Genomic DNA, 22,462 nt, shown 5'->3' on the forward strand with positions numbered 1-22,462 from the left:
CAGTTTTTAGGCATGGTTCGAGATTTAGGCCTAAATGAAGAAGGAGGCATCAGTTTAATCAGCAAGTTCATAGGCCTGAATACACCCTCAGTAGCCGGTGCCTGCACAGCAGCTCCAGACCCATCCAAGGTAGAGACATCGGCAGGTTCCACAGTTGAAGCATCTCGTGGCATACCGGACTCCGAATGGGGCTCAGTAGAGGCCTGTGAATCAGAAGTAGTGGGTATTAGGGGCTGTGAAAGTGCCTCACTGAGTACCGGCGAACTGGCGACTGGCTTAGGAGAAGTGTCGTCGGCAGCTTTGGACCTAGGCAGCCTGTCTCTGTCTTTATCTTTGTTTATTTTGGAATCCCGGTAGTCGGATGGCTAACCAATGACATTTCTGGATAATTAAACCGAGAACCGAAATATTTAGAGGCGAAAATATACTGATGACGGATAGTGCGCTGATTAAATAAAGCACAAAACCGACAGTAACGTACGTTGTGGTCAGGGCCCAGGCAAGAAATACAGTACGGATGAAAATCTTTGTGAGGTATTTGCTTTCCACAAGTAATGCAATTATTAACTTTTACTGACATCAGTAAGGAGCAAGAAAAAGTTTCTCCAATGGGGTACTTAGCTTTAGTTGAAGACCTTGGTTCTGAAACTCGAAAATGAAAATTTCAGGAGTCGGCCAACCGGCACTTGCAAACTGCTTCTGCTTCGGGCACCGCACGGCAAGAAAGACAGATGTAATGGCGCCGGCTGCATGTTTTATACCACTGATGACCTGACATCATGGAAGAAAGGACAGCATCTGACGCAGGACCCAAAACTTTGTTAATCAGGCTGACTGAGGGCTACTGCAAGCAGATAACTCCCAAATGTAATGACTGCAACAGTGAAACACGAAGATCAGGGAATGGTTTCTGAAATGCTCCATTGAACAGTCACAGTACAATTTTTATATCTTCCTTTTTTGGACTTTATGTTTGTAGTTTTCTAACTGTTCTATTTATTGTACTTTTATTAATTTCATGTTCAATGTTTAGTTTATTCAGCACTGTAATAAACAGCAGAACAATAATCTTCTTGAATCAACAGCCCTGAAAGTTTGCAGCTCAGTTTCTTCACAATTAAAGTTCATATAATATGACTGACTCTCCAACATACAAATTGCATTTAAAATACTAGTCTGTAAAGTAGATTTCATTACAAATACAGAAACAAATTACAATTAACAAGACAATGTTTATTAAAAGAAAACACTGTGATAAACAATGTATGCATACTGCATTCTCGTGGACTGTTCTTAAGAGAAAACAGAACTGCACTGACAACCAGAGCTCATGTCACTTTCCATTCTCTGTCATCTGGTACTTCTTATGCTCCTCTCCATATGAAACTGATTTTTCTACATTGTTTTGTTTGTTTGCTTAAAACATCGGGACCTCATGTTATTCTGCCTTTCAAGATTTATTCTGCCTTTCAAGATGACCAGAAGTGATAAGACCATACAAAACTAGCAGGCAGAATATCAGGCAAATTTAAACTGGTTAAGAACAATTCAATGCATTTCCAAAACAGTCAAAATATTTGCTATAAATTAATATACCTTAGCACAATCATAATTAGTAGACATAATTATTTCCAAGTTAGGCATCTGTTAATTTTTAGTTTTTAGCAAACAAAATCACAGTTTTAAAAACAGTGTGCCAGCTCTAACATTTGGATATATTTATATAGTCTGTAGTAAAACAAGTCCACCTCATATAAAAATCTGCTTGTGTAGATTAACAGTCAATATGGTATATGTTTTTGCATTGTGAGGACATGAACAAAGTAGACCACATCACATTCTAGAAGAGTTCACACAAAACTGGTTTCTACAGTGCACAGAATGCCTTCTGCTTTGATGCGATCCGACATTGGTCCATAGATATCCTTTGAGAATGGCAATACCATTCCTTTTGTTGTAATTTCACCTTAAGATAAAGTGAAACATGAATTTGAATTAAATTAATACAATATCAATAAAGACAATATTTTGGTATTACACCTATAAGTAAATTTGTTTCAGTACATTATGCTATGTTCTAAAATGTGTACCTCAAGCAAATTATACCAATGAAGAATTCAGACTGGGATCCAAGCTGAAATGTACAACACACTTTTCAGAAAGTATCAGTGAACACAGCTGATTGAAATTCACATAACATGTTTTTTTTCCTACTATTTTTCCTTGGGGGGAAAAAAGTGTAATTCAGTAAAATATTTACATTTTCACTGGGATAAAATGTTGTAAAAAGGTAACTTTTAAATGAAAATATAAATGCTCAGTATTCAACAGATTACTCATTAACATTAAAAATGCTCACCATCTAATACCATCTTGGCAGCTATAGCGGTGGGGAAGCCTACAGTTTTAGCCATCGCAGAATAACCGTTGGTTTCACCATACACCACCAAACTGATGTGATTCATTTCCAACTTTCCAGACTGATGTCTGAGACCAATGTCACTTCTCAGAATTATCATATCTCTTTCACCAGCATCTGAAACATTGAACATGCATTTATTGTAGTATCTATGTTATAGATTTGAATAAAAAAGTTAAAAAAATAAATTATGAATTAACTGTACTCAAACATAGATTTAATTTCAAAATAAAATTTTCACAGAAATTTTACTCCGCAGTTGTCATAATCAAATATTGTAAACACCAAAATGATTTGTACTTCACTTTAACCTTGACACAGAATGTCTTGAAGGCCCTGCTGAGTGTGAACCAACAGCCTTATATTGCCCACATCAGGAAAATGGAGACTGTAATAAACAGCACCAAAAACAAAGACAATGGTCACGAATCCCTGTAAGATCTTTATTCCACAATAAATCCAATCAATGGTTAAGCGCTTTCATCAAATAAAATTCGACTTCATCAGAACAATGGAATACTAAAACTCCAAGTTTAAAATAGCCAGGGAATGAACCCAAATGGACAATAGTATGACCAATCAACAATAAACAATCATTAAAAACTGGTCAATAATAAAGGTGTATAACCATAAATATAATACCTGTTCATGCTAAATTATAAAATCGATATTTAAATGTGAAGTAATACTTGTATTAAATTCTTTGAACTAAAAATGCGTAGAATTAAAATTGTATATTAATAAATTATGTATACATAGATAAAATAACATAAAATAATACCTCATAGTGAACTGTAACACATTTTCATCATAAAGATTTGTAAATACATTAAAAAAATTAAATTTTGGCTGCTTTTTCTTTCAAGGCCTGTGCAACAGAAATTCAGTCATTAAGCCCTGGATATATGTTAGCAGCCAAACGAAGTTGCCACAATTTCTTTCTTGTTCAACATATTTTTCCAATCCCCTCCCCTCACATCATTAGATACCTCGTCAATAATACCAAAACTGTACCTTATATAGTTTTCACATTCCTTACTGTGCCTATAAAGTGCATTGGTTTCCTTCATAGTCCTGATATCATATAAGTGTTCATAAATCCTAAGTTTTAATGCCCTCTCTCTTTTGCCAACATAAAAGCTGGTACATGTATTGCACTTAGCAAGGTGAACTATCCTTTTGGTAGCACGGTTCCCCTTTCTAAAATAAACTTCAGTTTCAGCATAGTTACTTAATATAACTGAGGATTCCTGTGTTATAAACTTGCACTGACTACACATTCAACATGCCTTTGTTCCCTTGTTCCCATTTTGTGTTGTAATTATAGGGTAACCTTCTAGAATATTTTTGATATTTTTGCCAACTTTAGTGGAAAAGGTGGGTTTTTCCCCCAACTTTGTAAAAACATCACTGTTAGCTCTAAAAATATTCCAGTTCTTACATAAAATATTTTGAATGCCACTGTAGTGAGAAATATATTGTATCACACAGGCTTGTGTAAACCTGCAGGTGTTAACCATACCATGGTTTGAATGTATAAAATGTACATTTTCATCAAGCTTTTTACCTAATAGGGGTTGATATTTCTTTCATCAACCAATATATATATCTTGCAAAATATCTTGGACAAGTACTCTCGGATACCCTCTTTCTACAAACATATTGGATAAAATATCCAATTCTCTCTTTAAGTCCTCCTTGTTAGATGTCATCCTAGCTATTCTGATGGCCTGCCCTTTGATAATACCCTTTTTCTGAAAAAAAGGTTGATGACTTTTGAAATGAAGATAAGAGTTACAAAAAGTAGGTTTACGGAATACTTTGGACCTAAAATCATCTTTATCCTTGATAATCAAGGTGTCTAAGTAGCTAATCTCCAAGGGATCACAGTGGTATGTAAACTTGAAAAAATGGGTGCTGTTGTTCAGATGTTCAATAAATAGCAGAATTTTATGCAAGTCTCCCTTCCATAAAATAAAAATATCATCCAGATACCTGTTGTATAATAAAATATCAGAATTAAAAACACTCTTAAAGACATGTTCACGCTCCCACCCCAACATGACAAGGTTAGCATAAACAGGGGCACAGGCTACTCCCATAGCAACCCCTGAAACTTGTTGATAATATTGCCCTTCAAAATAAATATAATAGTGTTCTAAAATGAGGGCCATAATTTCACAAATAAGTTTGACCTTGTCATCAGTGAGGTTAGTACTAGAATACAACATTTCTTCAAAATAGCTTAAACCTTCTGTTTTGGGTATGCTGGTAAACTGGTCCTGGACATCAATGGTAAGGAATATAATATCAGGGGACCAAAGATCAGGGCTGAGATTTGCTAGAAAATCCCAAGAGTCCTTAACAAGATGGGGGACCGATTTTTCTCTAATGTTTGACAAATGGGGGTTGGAACTGTTGGATAAGAATGTTTTTTACTTAGAACATATAAAAACCAAGATTCAGGAAGAGGTTGTATGTTTACATTGAAGTATTACCACTGACCTTTTGTTTGATCAGTACCAGGGATTATTTGAAAAAATCATTGACAGGGTGGAGAAAAAATGTAATAGTTTGTTTCAGAAAAAGAAAAGGAAACTGAATAGAGATGTTAAACAATATAACACCCATTCTGTATACCCAGTTGACAGGTTAATTATTGATAGAGATCTATGGTTTAACGTGAAGTTCTACCCCAACCAACTGGATACAGGGTTGGGGGTAGAAGGTGGAGGAAGTGTATCCAACGGTCACTTTTTTTGAAGTAGATGAACACGATTTACCCGAGTCACAGGATTTTCATACTGTGAGGTGCTCTGAGAGAATAGCAAACAGGAATATAAAGGGGTCTTATACCCACAAACAGGGAATTTCAACAAGGACAAATGAACAGGGGGAGGGGCAGGGGGAGATACTGACGGTTACCTCTGACCATATTATTCATAGTTTTCAAGGTTTTAATGTGTACAGTTACACTGATCGGAATATTGGTGAGGACGTTTTTTCATTATTTCTAAAAGGATTCAAATTTGTTCCCAGCAAACCACCAGATATAGCCAATGCTCTTCTGGATATACATTTATATACCAGGAAACTGAATTTTAAAATGCTATTTTCTAATTCTGATATTGATATGACAGATGACTTTAAGATCAACCGTTTTAAGAAAAACAGTACATTCGACCCTCCTTTACACCCTTCGATTGCCAGTTTTTATAGGCAGTCAAGGATGATATATATATATATATATATATATATATATATATATATATATATATATAAGTTATGGGTGGACAATAAGAAAGTGCACCATAATTTGAATGAAAGGGAGAAAAATGTTCTTAGTGAATTAAGGGGGCACAAGAAGATTCGTATCATGACCCCAGATAAAGGAGGGGGTGTAGTGATTTTCAACTCTGAGGATTATACTAATGCAATGCAAAAGATACTTTTTCAATGAAAACACATCTACAAGTGTCTTATCAATTAAATTCATGTTTAATACCACAGGATTGATGGCTTCCTGGAAGAATATGTAACAGAGCAGAATAGATATTGATACCTACAATTTTTTGACCAATTCCCACCCTAAAATACCTGCACTTTTTGGTATACCTAAAGTGTACAAGAATGTTGCTAATCCCCCGTTCAGGCCAATTTTAGCAGGTAGTGGATCAAAAACACACAATTTGGCGTTTTTTGTTGACCAGATGGTGAAACATGTGGCAGCCTCGGTCCTCATCTTGTTAAGGACTCTTGGGATTTTCTAGCAAATCTCAGCCCTGATCTTTGGTCCCATGATATTATATTCCTTACCACTGACGTCCAGGACCTGCTTACCAGCACACCCAAAACAGAAGGTTTAAACTATTTTGAAGAAATTTTGTATTCTAGTCCTAACCTCACTGATGAGGAGGTCAAACTTATTTGTGAAATTACGGCCCTCATTTTAGAACACAATTATATTTATTTTGAAGGGCAATATTATCAACAAGTTTCAGGGGTTGCTATGGGTGCAGCCTGTGCCCCAGTTTATGATAACGTTGTCATGTTGGGGTGGGAGCGTGAACATGTAAGTCTTCAAGAGTGTTTTTAATTCTGATATTTTATCATACAACAGGTACCTGGATGATATTTTTATTTTATGGAAGGGAGACTTGTATAAAATTATGCTATTTATTGAACATCTGAACAACAGCACCCATTTTTTCAAGTTTACATACCACTGTGATCCCTTGGAGATTAGCTACTTAGACACCTTGAATATCAAGGATAAAGATGATTTTAGGTCCAAAGTATTCCGTAAACCTACTTTTTGTAACTCTTATCTTCATTTCAACAGCCATCACCTTTTTTTTTCAGAAAAAGGGTATTATCAAAGGACAGGCCATCAGAATAGCTAGGATGACATCTAACAAGGAGGACTTAAAGAGAGAATTGGATATTTTATCCAATATGTTTGTAGAAAGAGGGTATCCGACAGTACTTGTCCAAGATATTTTGAAAGATATATATATTGGTTGGGGGCAGAAATATCAACCCCTATTAGGTAAAAAGCTTGATGAAAATGTACATTTTATATGTTAACACCTGCAGGTTTACACAAGCCTGTGTGATACAATATAGTTCCTACTACAGTGGCATTCGAAATACTTTATGTAAGAACTGGAATATTTTTAGAGCTAACACTGACGTTTTTACGAAGTTGGGGGAAAAACCCACCTTTTCCACTAAAGTTGGCAAAAATATCAAAAATATTCTAGAAGGTTACCCTGTAATTACAACACAAAATGGGAACAAGGGAACAAAGGCATGTGGAATGTGTAGTCAGTGCAAGTTTATAACACAGGAATCCTCAGTTATATTAAGTAACTATGCTGAAACAGAAGTTTATTTTAGAAAGGGGAACTGTGCTACCAAAAGGATAGTTTACCTTGCTAAGTGCAATACATGTACCAGCTTTTATGTTGGCAAAACAGAGAGGGCATTAAAACTTAGGATTTATGAACACTTATATGATATCAGGACTATGAAGGAAACCAATGCACTTTATAGGCACAGTAAGGAATGTGAAAACTATATAGGGTACAGTTTTGGTATTATTGACGAGGTTTCTAATGATGTGAGGGGAGGGGATTGGAAAAATATGTTGAACAAGAAAGAAATGATGTGGCAACTTTGTTTGGCTGCTAACATATATCCAGGGCTTAATGATTGAATTTCTATTGCACCAGCCTTGAAAGAAAAAGCAGCCAAAATTTACATTTTTTTAATGTATTTACAATTCTTTATGATGAAAATGTGTTACAGTTCACTATGAGGTATTATTTTATGTTATTTTATCTATGTATACATAATTTATTAACATACAATTTTAATTCTACACATTTTTAGTTCAAAGAATTTAATACAAGTATTACTTCACATTTAAATATCAATTTTATAATTTAGCATGAACAGGTATTATATTTATGATTATACACTTTTATTATTGACCAGTTTTTAATGATTGTTTATTGTTGATTGGTCATACTATTGTCCAATTGGGTTCATTCCCTGGCTATTTTAAACTTGGAGTTTTAGTATTCCATTGTTCTGATGAAGTCGAATTTTATTTGATGAAAGCGCTTAACCATTGATTGGATTTATTGTGGAATAAAGATCTTAGAGGGATTCGTGACCATTGTCTTCATTTTTGGTGCTGTTCATTCTGGTTACTTGTTTTTGTTCACAGCATCTACCATGTTATTTTTACTTTGAAAATGGAGACGGTCACTGAATAGAGAGACTAGATGTGTGGATCTGCCAACCATTAAATCTGCACAGAGCTACATTGATAGGTAAGTTTCATGGCATGTACAATGGAATAATGATATGTTATATATACAACATATTACACATGCTTCTTTCAGACTCCTACTGGCTTCCAGTATTATCTTGAGAACTTTGGAAAGTAACATGGAAAAATAAGGTAAAAAATATTATAAAATTGAGAAATTTCTGTTTCAGATTTCCACCCCTCAAATCTAGCAGTGCAGAGCCGTCCAATAGGGCTTCCCTGAATGGAATAATACAGCTAACATGTTGTCAGATTACACCAACCAGAACTGAAGAATGTGGCTCCATACTAGTTTGCTGGTTGCAGAGGTTAGTTAGGAGGAAAATTACTTATTGGTAATTTCCTTATCTATTTCTCTGCCAAATAGTCCAGATCTGTATGGTGGATGTCTACAACAGGGGTATACAGATCTCAAACTTTCACTCTGTAGACTCCTGGTAGTTACTTAGCACCTATTTCAAGACCAAAGTTGGTTAGGGGTTAGCATGATGATAAGGTTAAGACAAGATGTACAGGGTTTGATTCTCACCAAGGGAAATTGGTTAGGTTTAAAATGGTCAACAAGGATACTTAGTCTAGTATTTACCTGTGGATCATACCTCTCAATCTGGAAACATCAAAAGTCTGGACAAGGCCCATGAAAAACAGGTACAAATCTGTATGGTGATTAACATAGAATTTGCATACATAATTATGTAACTCCCCCCACTCCTATGAGATTGTGGGATACCAACTTTCAAATGCAAACTGAAGAACAGACAACCAAAATATGGCACTGGAGTCACCCTGCAGCCATTCCAATGTTTCATAACCTGGCTATTTCGTCCCACTTACCATAAACACTAATGTCTGTACTGCTTTACTTCTACAATGATTATTTGGATTTTATTTTTACATTTTATAGCACAATGCACAAACACTAATAGAGGTCTGCTAAACAAAGCAATACTGTCTCACAATGAAAACAGACTTAGCATTAAAACGTATCTGCCCTTGAAACTTACATTCATTGAAACATCACTGAAACCCACATCACATCCAAAGAAAATGCATCTGGCCAGTGGTGGATAAAGATTACCTTTGGGCTGTTTTCAAATCATAGGCCCCTTGCACAAAACAAGAAACATACATGTGTTCTTTGATACACCTTCCTGACTTTATTAAATTATATTCATTGTATAATACAGCACACTTGTTAGACTTAGAGCACATTTTAAATTTATTGTTTGAACATTTTTCCAGTAGGCAATAAAACAAAATGCATGAACCAATAATGACAAAACTGCCCAATTCAGAGCATTTCAATCATAAAAGTCTACTTACACACACACACACACACACACACACACACACACACACACACACACAGATATATATATATATATATATATATATATATATATATATTCTCAGCTCCTTGTAAAATATACTAGACACTCAACTGTATCTCTTAACTTTGCAGTGCAAGAAATCTTGAAAAAGCCAAAATGTATTTGGGGGAGGAGGGGCACATTTTAAACATTGCTTGTATAATTTTGGAAAGTTGCTAGAATAAAATGTTGTGTTACCACCATCGTTTCACTGCCAAATTCTGAACCCAGGACCCTATGCACCACAGTCAGAGCAACATACCACTATGCCAAATCAGCAGTTTCTTGAACTTAAATGGCTATCATTTAGTAAATTCAGTTCTCACTTCTCACCATAGCTCTCAACCTCTTAGCACAAAAAAACTGGACAAAGCCAATAATGGGGAATATAGAGTTCAGTTCTCGCTTCTCACCATAGCTATTAACCTCTTAGTACAAAAAAACCTGGACAAAGCCAATAATGGGGGAATAGAGCCCCAAACATAGGGACACATTTCAAATACTGATCTAATAAACTTAGAAAATTAGTTGAATAAAATATTTTGTGTTAACATTTATTTTCTGAAGAATATGAAGTCTCAAATTCAAATGCCTGTCATTATTTAGTGAATTCAATTCTTCACTGACTTGCAACAGATTTTATGAGGAACAGAACAAAAATATGAGGTATAAATTTGGAGAGTTTGCAGAAGGGGTGGCGGGTAGAGACTTTAGGCTCTTGTTATCTGTACCCAAGGTACAAGGTCTGAGCCTGAGTACCTCCTCTAGCCATCAGGTATAGTCACCTGGGGCATCACACACACACCTCTACTTCTAATAGAACTAACAAATGTCAAGATTATTCTTCATACTGTATCTAATAAATGTCATCTGATACTTCCATACGGTTGTATTTTACTACAGCTTTTCTTCATCAGCCTCTGCTGAGCATGGATCCAGCCCAGTAACGAAACAAGAAATAAAAAAAGAAGCAAAAAAAGAAAGAAAGAAAGAAAAACAGAAAGAGAAAAAGAAAGAAAGAAAAAGCGAAAAAAGATGTAGAAATAAGGGCCTTGTTGAAGAGAGTAAGATAACAAAGGTCAACAAAACTTAGGATTATTTCTCATCAGCTTGCTGTCCATGAATTATGGAACATATTGTGAATTTCCCCCAAAATAACAAGAATATATGGTATGGGGCCTAATGGTGTTGCAACACATAAGCTTCTTAAACTGAGAAGTGGTGTACAAAAAAACAGGCTCAGCTTCATGTTCTCTCAAGTGCTGAATATGTTGACTAAAGGACTGAATGTATGAAAAAAAATGAGTAGGTTTACAGTGGTCACATATGGAATTATTCCTTAGACTTCAAGTTGACTGAAGTTTATGTCTAGATGTATGACCTGAAATGTGAATGTACACTACACTTTGGGGTTCATGGCCAAGCAGTAGTCTGTGTCATAAAATGAGTAATCGGGCATCTGTAGCCCTAGCTGTTCAGGGAGTACAGAGTTACAACTGTTTGTAGTTAGGTTCATAGGCAGGTACTAGGTTATCTGCCCGAAGGCATTTATAAGCCTAGCCAGAATGCGTTGGCTTTCGCCACCCCCTTAGATAAATTCCCTGTGCCTCTGTTCAGCACAGCCAATGAACTGATCCCCGGGGTAAACCTTCTATTTCCCATCCACTCGTCGAGTTTTCCTCTTGATGAGTGTTAGTGAGGAGCTCTGCCTAATGTAGATTGGAATCTTGTTCCAAAGCATGGGAAGTCTCTGGGACAGGAATCTATCCCTCCAGTATGTCCTATTTATTGTTGTGGTGAGGTTTAGATCCCTAAAGCATGTGGCTAGAGGGGATAAGGTTTTCTTTAGGTGGAGCATGTCCATCAATTCTGGGTTGGACATGGCCTTGTATGTCAGGCAGTGATCACCTCTGAGTAGGCGGTATGCAACCGAGTACAGCTGGAGTTTCTTCAGTTGAGCTGCATAGGGCAGCTGTTTGAGGCCAGTGATCCTCTTGGTGAGGTACTTCTGTGGTCTTTCCAGCTGTTGCAGGTGTCTTGTAAGGTACATCCCAAATGGGGCGTTGTACTCTATGATGGGTCTGATGAGTGATGAGTAGAGGGGCCCAATGACTTATTTTGATCTGGATGTGAACCCTTTTGTGATAAGGTGGGCCACATAGAAGGATTTTCTAACCACTTTAGCAATGTGATTATCAAAGGAGAGATTACTATCTACTTGGGTTCACAGATCCCTTATTATGTCTACCGTATTTAGGGTGGTAGTTTGTGGGTACTTTGTTTTTTCCAAAGGGAATGACTATGCACTTTTTGGCATTTAGCTTGAGGCCATGATTTTGACACCAGGTATCTGTCTCAGTGAGACCCTTTTGGAGGATATCTGTGTCAGCTGGAGAGTCAATAATAGCCCCTAGTTTGCAGTTGTCTGCAAACCTGGTCAGCCATAGTCTTCCTGTGCTTGCCTGTACCTCTGAGAAGTATATGCCAAACAGGAGGGGTCCTAGGACTGAGCTCTTGGGAAAGCCACTTCTAACTGGTTTAGAGTCGGACCTAGCGCCTGCAACTATGCCTATGTGGGGTCTGTCTGTGAGCCAGTTGGCAACCCATCTTGTGACGTAGGGTTTTATGTTCAGGCTGGTGAGCTTGTCTATAATACCAGAATGGGGAATGGTGTCGAAGGCCTTTGCGACATCTAGGTAGGCTGTGTGGATCATCTTTTCCTCATCTATAGCCTTGGTAACTGTCTCAAAGAAGTCCACCAGGTTTAGGAGGCATGACTTGCCCTTAACAAAGCCGAACTGGGCAGGTTCCAGTGTTTGGAGGTTCCCAATGTCTCTGTTAATGAGTTCCATGATGATGCACTCCATAGCCTTGAGACCAAGCTAGTCAGGCTTGTAGTGTGATAGTTCCTGGGGTCTGCTGTGGCTCCACCTTTGTGGAGCGGAATAACCATTGCTGTGCACCACTCTATGGGTACGTTGCCTGTGGAGAGGCTGAGTTTGAACAGTGTGATTAGGTGAGTGGTTAGTTCGTCTTTGAGCTCGTGTAGGACGCAGCCTGGGACACCATCCGGTCCCATTGATGCTGTATTTTTGGCTGTGGAGAGGGCTGTTTTAACCTGAGTGTCTGTGATTTCAGGGGCTCCACATTCTTCTGGTATGGTTATGGGCCCTTTTGGGGGTGAGAGTGGGGTGAAGTTTGCACTGAACCGGTCTGCCAGGATGTTGGCAATATTGGTCCGTTCAGTGTATTTTATGCCATTCTGCACTAACTCCGAGCAGATCTGAGCATTGCCACTTAGATTCTTGACATAGTTACAGAATGCCTTGTGGTTATCTTTGGAGTCCTTGGCAATTTTCCTTTCGAAGCTCACCTTGGATAATTTTATGAGGGATCGTAGTTTCTTGCTGATACTGATCAGGGATGTCTTCCCTTCTTGGGATTTTACTCTTTTCTGTACTAGTTTCCTCCTTCTGTTGTATAGCTTGTTTATGGCAGGAGTAGACCAGACTGGTTTCCTTTTCTTGGAGGAGTGAGTCTTGGTTTTGCTTGGGATAGCACGATCCATTCATTCTTGTAGGTGCCTGTAGAATGCATTAGTAAAGGATTTTGCAGCTTGGACAGCATTATCCTTTAGCATGGGGGCTTTGAAACTTTCCACCTCGGTCTTAAGTAACGTGAAGTTTGCTTTTGAAAAGTTTTTCACGGTGGTTTCCTTCTCCGAGGGTGGGGGCAGAATGTGGATATCCAAAGTGATTTGTTTATGGTCAGATCTAACCAGCGATGGGTTGACCTCCGGTGTGAAACACCGGTTGCACATGTTGGTGATGACCAGGTCCAATATGTTGTCACCTCTGGTGGGAGTGTTGACCAGTTGATCCAGGGCATTTGAGTTTATAAATTCTAGGAAATTTTGGGCAAGGGAGTTAGTACTTGAGTAGTTCTCCCAGTTAATGTTTGGGTAATTGAAATCTCCCAATATTAGGGTGTTTGGTAGGACATTTATATTTCCCAGTATTTCCAGAAATGCGGAATGAGAGTCCTGGGACATGGTGGGTGACCTGTAGAAAGCTACAATTTGAATTGCAGTTTTGCCCATTGTTAGTTGCACGTGGATGATCTCTGAAGCATAGTGCTGTGCCACTAACTTGGAGGTGTGGGTATCCTTGATGACTATGGATACGCCCCCCACCTTTTGTATTTCGGTCCAGGTTCTGTGGCCAAAATGCATGGTATGAGTTGTAGCCTAGTAGTACTGGGGTGCTCTCTGGAGCCTTAAACCAGGTTTTTGTCACTGCACATATATCGATTTTCTCCATACTGAGGAGTGCCTCGAGTGCATGGATTCTGAGGTTTAGACTTCTGGCATTGAGTAGCATTACCCTCAGTTTTTTGTTACTTGTGCTATTTATGGTGATGGGCTTGTCTTTTGAGCCTTGCCTAAAAAAGATACTACGGGGGTGGCAAGAGCCTTGGCAAGTATTCTAAAGCCTAAGGGTGACAGGTGCAAGCCTTCTCTAGCAAAGCAGCGTGGCTTGTCGAGCATGTCATCCCAGGTGGACAGACATTGGATCCCCTTTGAATGACACCAGCAACTTAGCCAATTGTTGAAATTGATAAGTTTTTCTTTATACCATGGTATAATTCTTGGTGAGGGCAGGATACTACTCAGGGTCAGGGTCATACCGGCCTGGGCTGTGTCATCAGAGAGCTCTTCCATGTCTCTTTTCATGTAGTCCAGGGAGGTACGGCTCAGGTCATTCACACCAACATGGACAATGACAGAGTCATATTTGTACATGTTCTGCAGTGACCTGAGTGCTTGTGATATGTGGTTGACCCTGGTACTCGACAAACAGCTAACAGTAACCTTCTCCTTTTTCAGCCTAGTGAGTGGGACGTCAGTGTGCCTGACTATAGTCACCTATTACTAGTATGTTGGGTATGTTATTTTGCCTTAAAGGCTGTGATTGCATGGCACACTGGTTTTGTGAAGTATGTGTTTCATGGTTTGTGTTGGGGGGTGAAGGTTGCTTGGATGTCTGCTTTGGAGGTCTCTGTTGCTTTTGCATATTTTTATTTAGAGCCTCTGAATATGTTTTCATGTATTTATGTGTGTTTTTTGCCGGTGCAGGTTTAATGGGTCTATGTGAGACTGGTGGTGTGATGCAAGTATTTCCCTTCTCCTCTTGACTGTCTGGTCCAGTCTTGGGTTGAGAACACTTAGCCTCCAGTTTGGCTGTATAATTGCATCCCTTGCATGTATTAGTGTTTGGTGGTAGGGGGAGAGTGTTGTCTGTGTACATGAGGCAGTTGTAACATTGCTACAAAATGCCCAGATTCACCAGTTGGACTGGAGAGTGCACATGAAACTGCCCTTTGGACATGCCTGGATAGGTACAGTGAGCTGTTTTACTGAATGGCTGGTAAGGTCGAATAGAGAGCCTTGTCCTTCTGTACAGTATAGGAGTGTCTAGTGCTAGGGCTTATAAGTGCTTGCTGTGAGTTTTGAGCAAGTGCCTGGCTGAGAAATGAATGGCTTTAGTTGTAAGTTTGTCTAGTTCCAAGGGACAAATTGAAGAGGAGACTTTGTGGAGCCAGGAATAGTTATACCCTAGCTAACTGGCGCTGCCAGGCACGCAAAACCAGGCAAATGCAGTATTTATAGCAGGGAAATGAAAGATAGAAATTAGCCCAAAATGGCCAATAAACTACTAATTTATGGGCTGAAACCACTCCTCCAGGGACAGATAGGCTGCTCAAAGCTCCCCTCTGTCACAGGTGAACAGATCTATCCAAGTAAGGTATGGGCAAACACAGAAATTTGTAACACCGCCCTGAATTCAGCACTTAACCTGAAAACTGGACTATACTAGCTTAGAAAGGCAGGAAACAAGTATATATTTTTTTTTTCAGAAAATAAAGCAGATACAATCAAAAAACACTTTATATATCTCAGATCGGAGTTGTAGTCAATGCCCCTAGTAATAAAGTAGGAAGAAACACAAATACACTAAAAGGAGATGAATAAAGTGCAATTATATATATATATATATATATATATATATATATATATATATATATATATAAAACAATAGAAAATGAACAAACTGATTTAAACAAGTTACCCAATTAACCAGAAAAAAGCTCAAAACTGAGCCCTGTTCCAGCAGTCTTCAATCAGACAAGTTCTAACTGCACACTCCTGCTGCTAGGGTGCAGGGGAACCTTCTCCAAAAAAAGATGGCCTGGATCAGTGCTCAAGGTATACAAACAAAGCTATATTAAGCAGGCCTGAATCTGGTCTATGCTACAGCAACAAGGTGCACCAATTTCAGAAAGAAACAGTTCAAATAAGCAGGCACATTAAGCCTTTAACCAGATATTCCCAGCTCAGAAGGGCAGAATTCAGCCTCTCCTCCCACAAGAGTGCAGACCACAAACCTTCTTAATGTAGAATAACTGGCCTGAAGTCCAAGTGCTTAAACCAGAATGAATACACTTTTAGAATAGCAGACACTGAGCCTTCAATCAGCAATTCCCAGCTTAGAAGGATGTAAGCTACCTGTCCTGCCACAACAGTGCAGACCACAAACCTTCTTAATGTAAAACAACCAAAAGACTTGGAATAACAGTTACAATTTGATCAGGCTACTACCAAGCAGTAATAAATGCAGCAGAATAAATAAAATTGAGTACTTTTTAGAAAAGCAAAAAAAAGGAGGAGGAAACGCAATTACAGTAAAAGCAGATGAATAAAGTGCAATTTTTTTAGACGAGCTACATGGTATACCCCACCCCCCTTGTACCAACAAAGCAGGCTTAGCTGGAGGTAAAGACACTATACACAAGTCCAGCACTTCCACTTAAGCTGCTACGTCAGTTTCAGTGATGCAACACTTATTTCAGGTTCTGAAAACTGTGGGTTCTATTCTTACACCAGGTAGATGGATTACTGACACTGCACTGCAACATAAAGGGAATGCTGCTCTCCTGAGTGTATTGTCCTTCAGATGAGAAGTGATGTCTCATCTGCTTGAGTTGGTGGTAGCTCAGGTGGATGTAAAAGACCCTATAGTAACTAACAAAAAATCTGGGGAAGTTCCTGGATGCCTTGGAAAAGTTTCTGCTAGTAGTATAAATGCCACCTCAGATCTTCCTTGAAAAGAGGCCAGTAGCCTAGTAGGACTAACCTGATCAAATATGGGTAAATAAATAGAGCTCCTGGTTTTCCGTCTAACTTTCATGTCACTACAGAAACATGAATATCAGGGTGACAGGTATGCACAGAGAAATGATGCATTTGAATATTATAAATTACATCACCAAAACATGGCATCTTATCCTAGTTGGGATACTCACAGTGGTTCCTTCCGGAAGCTCTTGATCATTGATGGTTACATTTCAATAGCAATGCTACTGGATGATGCAACAGTGAGGACTACACCATGACTACTATAAGAATGTAAGCTGAATGATGCCAGCCAAGGACTGCAAACACCTTACTCTACATATATGCAACTCATACAAAATGGCAATCAGTACTTTATCCTACAATTAAAAAATAAGTCAGACAGCTGAAATGCACAGAAGGCTATACAATTACTTAGTCTAGTATATTTTAGTATCCAGTCTAAAGGTTAACATCATAGAGATAATCCTTTCTCCCAGAGCTTAATTAATATCTCTGAAACATAGCAGTGCTTTCCTGAGGAATGTGTCACCCTTGTGGGCTAAATCCTGACTGTGAAAGAGGACTCAAACTATCAGACTTCACCAGTAAAATGAGACAGCTCTACAATCAAAACTAAACAGGGATCCACTGAAATGTTCCTTGTAGTCTAATTATTCAATGCTAATTATACAATAAATGCTCATTACTATTCACAAATGAGCACACTGATTGGGCAGCCCAACCAGTGTTCCCCTTGTAAACTGAGCATATAACAATAGAAAGAATGTCCCGATGCTGAAGTACTATTGCTCAGCCAGACTTTCTATTGACATATGCTGAGGGATAGAGCAAAATGTAAGAAAAATAAGGTACATTCTGCTAAACTAAGCAAACAGAAGCCTACCTGATTTTGCTTATATGTTTTCACTGTTCCTTGTAAATCTCTAGCTTTTTTAATAGTTAAAAAAATGGCGAAGGATATTCTGTTTTCTCCACCACTTCTCCTACACTGACACATTCCTACGTTTGCACAGTGTAAGTCCCATATGCATGCACTGTACATCAACATACAGAAGACAATCTGGAAGAAGACAGAAGTGCCCATTATACAAAACATTATTAAGAAAGGTAAGCAATTTCTTTCTGAATTAATATAATTATATAATGACAATAACTGACTCCTTTTTGTGGGTATATCAGGATTTGCCCACAGTTGGCTTGACCACTTGGGCTTTGCCCTCATGATCAAACTACACCAACCATGGGCAAATCTTGAGATACCCATGCACAGCTGAGGATTATTGCTTAACTATAAGCTATTTATTCAAAGTATTTCCAACACTGAGCTTTACAAAATATGCCATGGAACACGCATCAGGATGCACATCTCACTAGCAGGTCCTTTACCTCAAGATGCTGCATGTGATGTTGCAAATAGTAGCAGCAGTGAAGCTCTCAGTTCGCCAGACAAGATTCAAGAAGCCAGGCATGGAAGAGAACTGCAGCTACCCCATGGACAAAGGGCAGCATGTTAGCCAGACATGGTAGGGAACTGCAGCAGCCCCATGGACAAAGGGCAGCATGTTAGCCAGACATACTAGGGAACTGCAGCAGCCCCATGGACAAATTAAAGCATTCCATGAGAGGATGGGCCTAACTTGACAAACCACACTCCTGCCTCCATCCAGATGTGTGACAGACTTAGAAGCAGTGCATTTTCTTGGGCAGCTCAACAGCAGCTTACTGTTGTGAAAAAATTAGAATGTTTGCAAGAACTCTTCTGAAATATTAACGTTTGAGAGTTTTTCAAATAAAATCAACTTAAAACTTTAGGAAGGTATATTGCATGCTTGTCTACCAGTCCAAGAAAAAATGTACATACCTGTTACGTATTTGAAAGCTTTTGCATTAGCTGTCTGTTTGGTGTTACTAGCCAGCTCAGATTTCAATTTTTTTACATATACTAAGTATGAAGTACACATACCCTTATTACTAAGTGCTCTAATTATTTTTCTCTCGTTTTATTGTATTTGTGAAACCTATGCATTGAAATAGAAAAGCATCACCTCTAGCAAAATGAAATAAGTTTTTCCCCATTTTGAGGAAAGGAATTAACAGGGAATACATGAATCTGACTTGTGCAAAATATTATGAACAGATTAGGATTATAAAGTATGCCCTCAGTTCTAATACTATTAAATAGGTATTAACTAATAATATGAGGCCCACAGATAGTGATGAACAGGTAAATAAGCTTTGGGTGGGGATCCACAGTTTACATATAACAGACATGGTTAATGACCTCACGGGCTTTCAAAGAAATATTAAAGGTATTAAGAGTGGCTCATGTGCACAAGGTAAATATATTTTCAGGGACAAGTCTTGAAGCTTATTTATTTTATTTATTTACTTACTACATTTTCAGTGGAGGCCCGGGAAGAAAAACTCCGACAAGAACACAGATAGAGAAAATATTAAACATTAATTGGTACAAAGGTAGAGAGAGTGTTGCATATAGTGATTACAGTAATATATAAAGAATATATACATAAAAGCAGGAATTTTGTTGGTTGCAAGATTAATTCAATCAGAGAGGTATAAACAGAGATATATTAATCAGCATTATTATACCAGTATCAACAAGTGATAAAAAATAATAATTGTGGAGAAAATATAATCAGTCAGAAGTAGTAAAAAGCAGAGGTGTTTAGTTACCATATAAGGAGAAGGAGGATGGTAGGTTATAGAGCAGGTACATAGTCAGGAAGGGTTGTTATAGAGCAGGTACATAGTCAGGAAGGGTTGTTATAGAGCAGGTACATAGTCAGGAAGGGTTGTTATAGAGCAAGTACATAACCAGGAAGGGTTGTTATAGAGCAGGTACATAACCAGGAAGGGTTGTTATAGAGCAGGTACATAGTCAGGAAGGGTTGTTATAGAGCAGGTACATAGTCAGGAAGGGTTGTTATAGAGCAGGTACATAGACAGGAAGGGTTGTTATAGAGCAGGTACATAGCCAGGAAGGGTTGTTATAGAGCAGGTACATAGTCAGGAAGGGTTGTTATACAGCAAGTACATAACCGGGAAGGGTTGTTATAGAGCAGGTACATAACCAGGAAGGATTGTTATAGAGCAGGTACATAGTCAGGAAGGGTTGTTATAGAGCAGGTACATAGCCAGGAAGGGCTGTTGTAGAGCAGGTACATAGTCAGGAAGGGTTGTTGTAGAGCAGGTACATAGCCAGGAAGGGTTGTTATAGAGCACGTACATAGCCAGGAAGGGTTGTTATAGAGCAGGCACATAGTCAGGAAGGGTTGTTATAGAGCAGGTACATAGCCAGGAAGGGTTATTATAGAGCAGGTACATAGCTAGGAAGGGTTGTTATAGAGCAGGTACATAGCCAGGAAGGGTTGTTATAGAGCAGGTACATAGCCAGGAATGGTTGTTTTAGAGCAGGTACATAGCCAGGAAGGGTTATAGAGCAGGTACATAGCCAGGAACGGTTGTTATAGAGCAGGTACATAGTCAGGAAGGATTGTTATAGAGCAGGTACAGAGCCATGAAGGGTTGTTATAGAGCAGGTACAGAGCCAGGAAGGGTTGTTATAGAGCAGGTACAGGGCCAGGAAGGGTTGTTATAGAGCAAGTACATAGTCAGGAAGGGTTGTTATAGAGCAGGTACATAGCCAGGAAGGGTTGTTATAGAGCAGGTACATAGCCAGGAATGGTTGTTATAGAGCAGGTACATAGCCATGAAGGGTTGTTATAGAGCAGGTACATAGCCAGGAAGGGTTATGGAGCAAGTGCATAGCCAGGAAGGGTTGTTATAGAGCAGGTACAGAGCCAGGAAGGGTTGTTATAGAGCAGGTACAGAGCCAGGAAGGGTTGTTATAGAGCAGGTACATAGCCAGGAAGGGTTGTTATAGAGCAGGTACATAGCCAGGAAGAGTTGTTATAGAGCAGGTACATAGTCAGGAAGGGTTGTTATAGAGCAGGTACATAGTCAGGAAGGGTTGTTATAGAGCAGGTACATAGCCAGGAAGGGTTGTTATAGAGCAGGTACATAGTTAGGAAGGGTTGTTATAGAGCAGGTACATAGTCAGGAAGGGTTGTTACAGAGCAGGTACTTAGTCAGGAAGGGTTGTTATAGAGCAGGTACATAGCCAGAAAGGGTTATTATAGAGCAGGTACATAGCCAGGAAGGGTTGTTATAGAGCAGGTACATTGCCAGGAAGGGTTGTTTTAGAGCAGGTACATAGCCAGGAAGGGTTATGGAGCAAGTACATAGCCAGGAAGGGTCGTTATAGAGCAGGTACATAGTCAGGAAGCGTCGTTATAGAGCAGGTACAGAGCCAGGAAGGGTTGTTATAGAGCAGGTACAGAGCCAGAAAGGGTTGTTATAGAGCAGGTACATTGTCAGGAAGGGTTGTTATAGTGCAGGTACATAGCCAGGAAGGGTTGTTATAGAGCAAGTACATAGCAGGGAAGGGTTGTTATAGAGCAGATACATAGTCAGAAAGTGTTGTTATAGAGCAGGTGCATAGCCAGGAAGGGTTGTTATAGAGCAGGTACATAGCCAGGAAGGGTTGTTATAGAGCAGGTACATAGGAAGGGTTGTTATAGAGCAGGTACATAGTCAGGAAGGGTTGTTATAGAGCAGGTACATAGCCAGGAAGGTTTGTTATAGAGCAGGTACAGAGCCAGGAAGATTTGTTATTGAGCAGGTACAGAGCCAGGAAGAGTTGTTATAGAGCAGGTACATAGCCAGGAAGAGTTGTTATAGAGCAGGTACATAGTCAGGAAGGGTTGTTATAGAGCAGGTACATAGTCAGGAAGGGTTGTTATAGAGCAAGTACATAACCAGGAAGGGTTGTTATAGAGCAGGTACATAACCAGGAAGGGTTGCTATAGAGCAGGTACATAGTCAGGAAGGGTTGTTATAGAGCAGGTACATAGTCAGGAAGGGTTGTTATAGAGCAGGTACATAGACAGGAAGGGTTGTTATAGAGCAGGTACATAGCCAGGAAGGGTTGTTATAGAGCAGGTACATAGTCAGGAAGGGTTGTTATAGAGCAGGTACATAGTCAGGAAGGGTTGTTATAGAGCAAGTACATAACCGGGAAGGGTTGCTATAGAGCAGGATCATAGCCAGGAAGGGTTGTTATACAGCAGGTACAATAGCAGGAAGGGTTGTTATAGAGCAGGTACATAGGCAGGAACGGTTGTTATAGAGCAGGTACATGGCCAGGAAGGTTTGTTGTAGAGCAGGTACATAGTCAGCAAGGGTTGTTGTAGAGCAGGTACATAGCCAGGAAGGGTTGTTATAGAGCAGGTACATAGCCAGGAAGGGTTGTTATAGAGCAGGTACATAGTCAGGAAGGGTTGTTATAGAGCAGGTACATAGCCAGGAAGGGTTGTTATAGAGCAGGTACATAGCCAGGAAGGGTTGTTATAGAGCAGGTACATAGCCAGGAATGGTTGTTTTAGAGCAGGTACATAGCCAAGAATGGTTATAGAGCAGGTACATAGCCAGGAAGGGTTGTTACAGAGCAGGTACATAGCCAGGAAGGATTGTTATAGAGCAGGTACAGAGCCATGAATGGTTGTTATAGAGCAGGTACAGAGCCAGGAAGGGTTGTTATAGAGCAGGTACAGGGCCAG

General features: G+C 39.1%; 1 protein-coding gene across 1 annotated transcript in view; it reads right to left on the minus strand.

Annotated features, from left to right (window-relative positions):
* Positions 1-1,212: 1,212 nt before the first annotated feature.
* Positions 1,213-22,462, minus strand: part of LOC122815899 (alpha-aminoadipic semialdehyde synthase, mitochondrial-like) — a 1,132,937-nt gene continuing 1,111,687 nt past the window's right edge. Inside the window, exons 23-24 of the mRNA XM_044088745.1 lie at positions 2,360-2,536; positions 1,213-1,966 (exon numbers count right to left, since the gene is read on the minus strand). Coding sequence (XP_043944680.1) covers positions 1,851-1,966; positions 2,360-2,536 — 293 coding nt within the window. The 3' untranslated portion in view covers positions 1,213-1,850. The remainder of the gene's footprint in view (positions 1,967-2,359; positions 2,537-22,462) is intronic.

Source organism: Protopterus annectens, chromosome 11.part0, assembly GCF_019279795.1.
Source record: "Protopterus annectens isolate FY-2018-M chromosome 11.part0, PAN1.0, whole genome shotgun sequence".
In the NCBI taxonomy this organism is placed as follows: Eukaryota; Metazoa; Chordata; order Ceratodontiformes; family Protopteridae; genus Protopterus; species Protopterus annectens.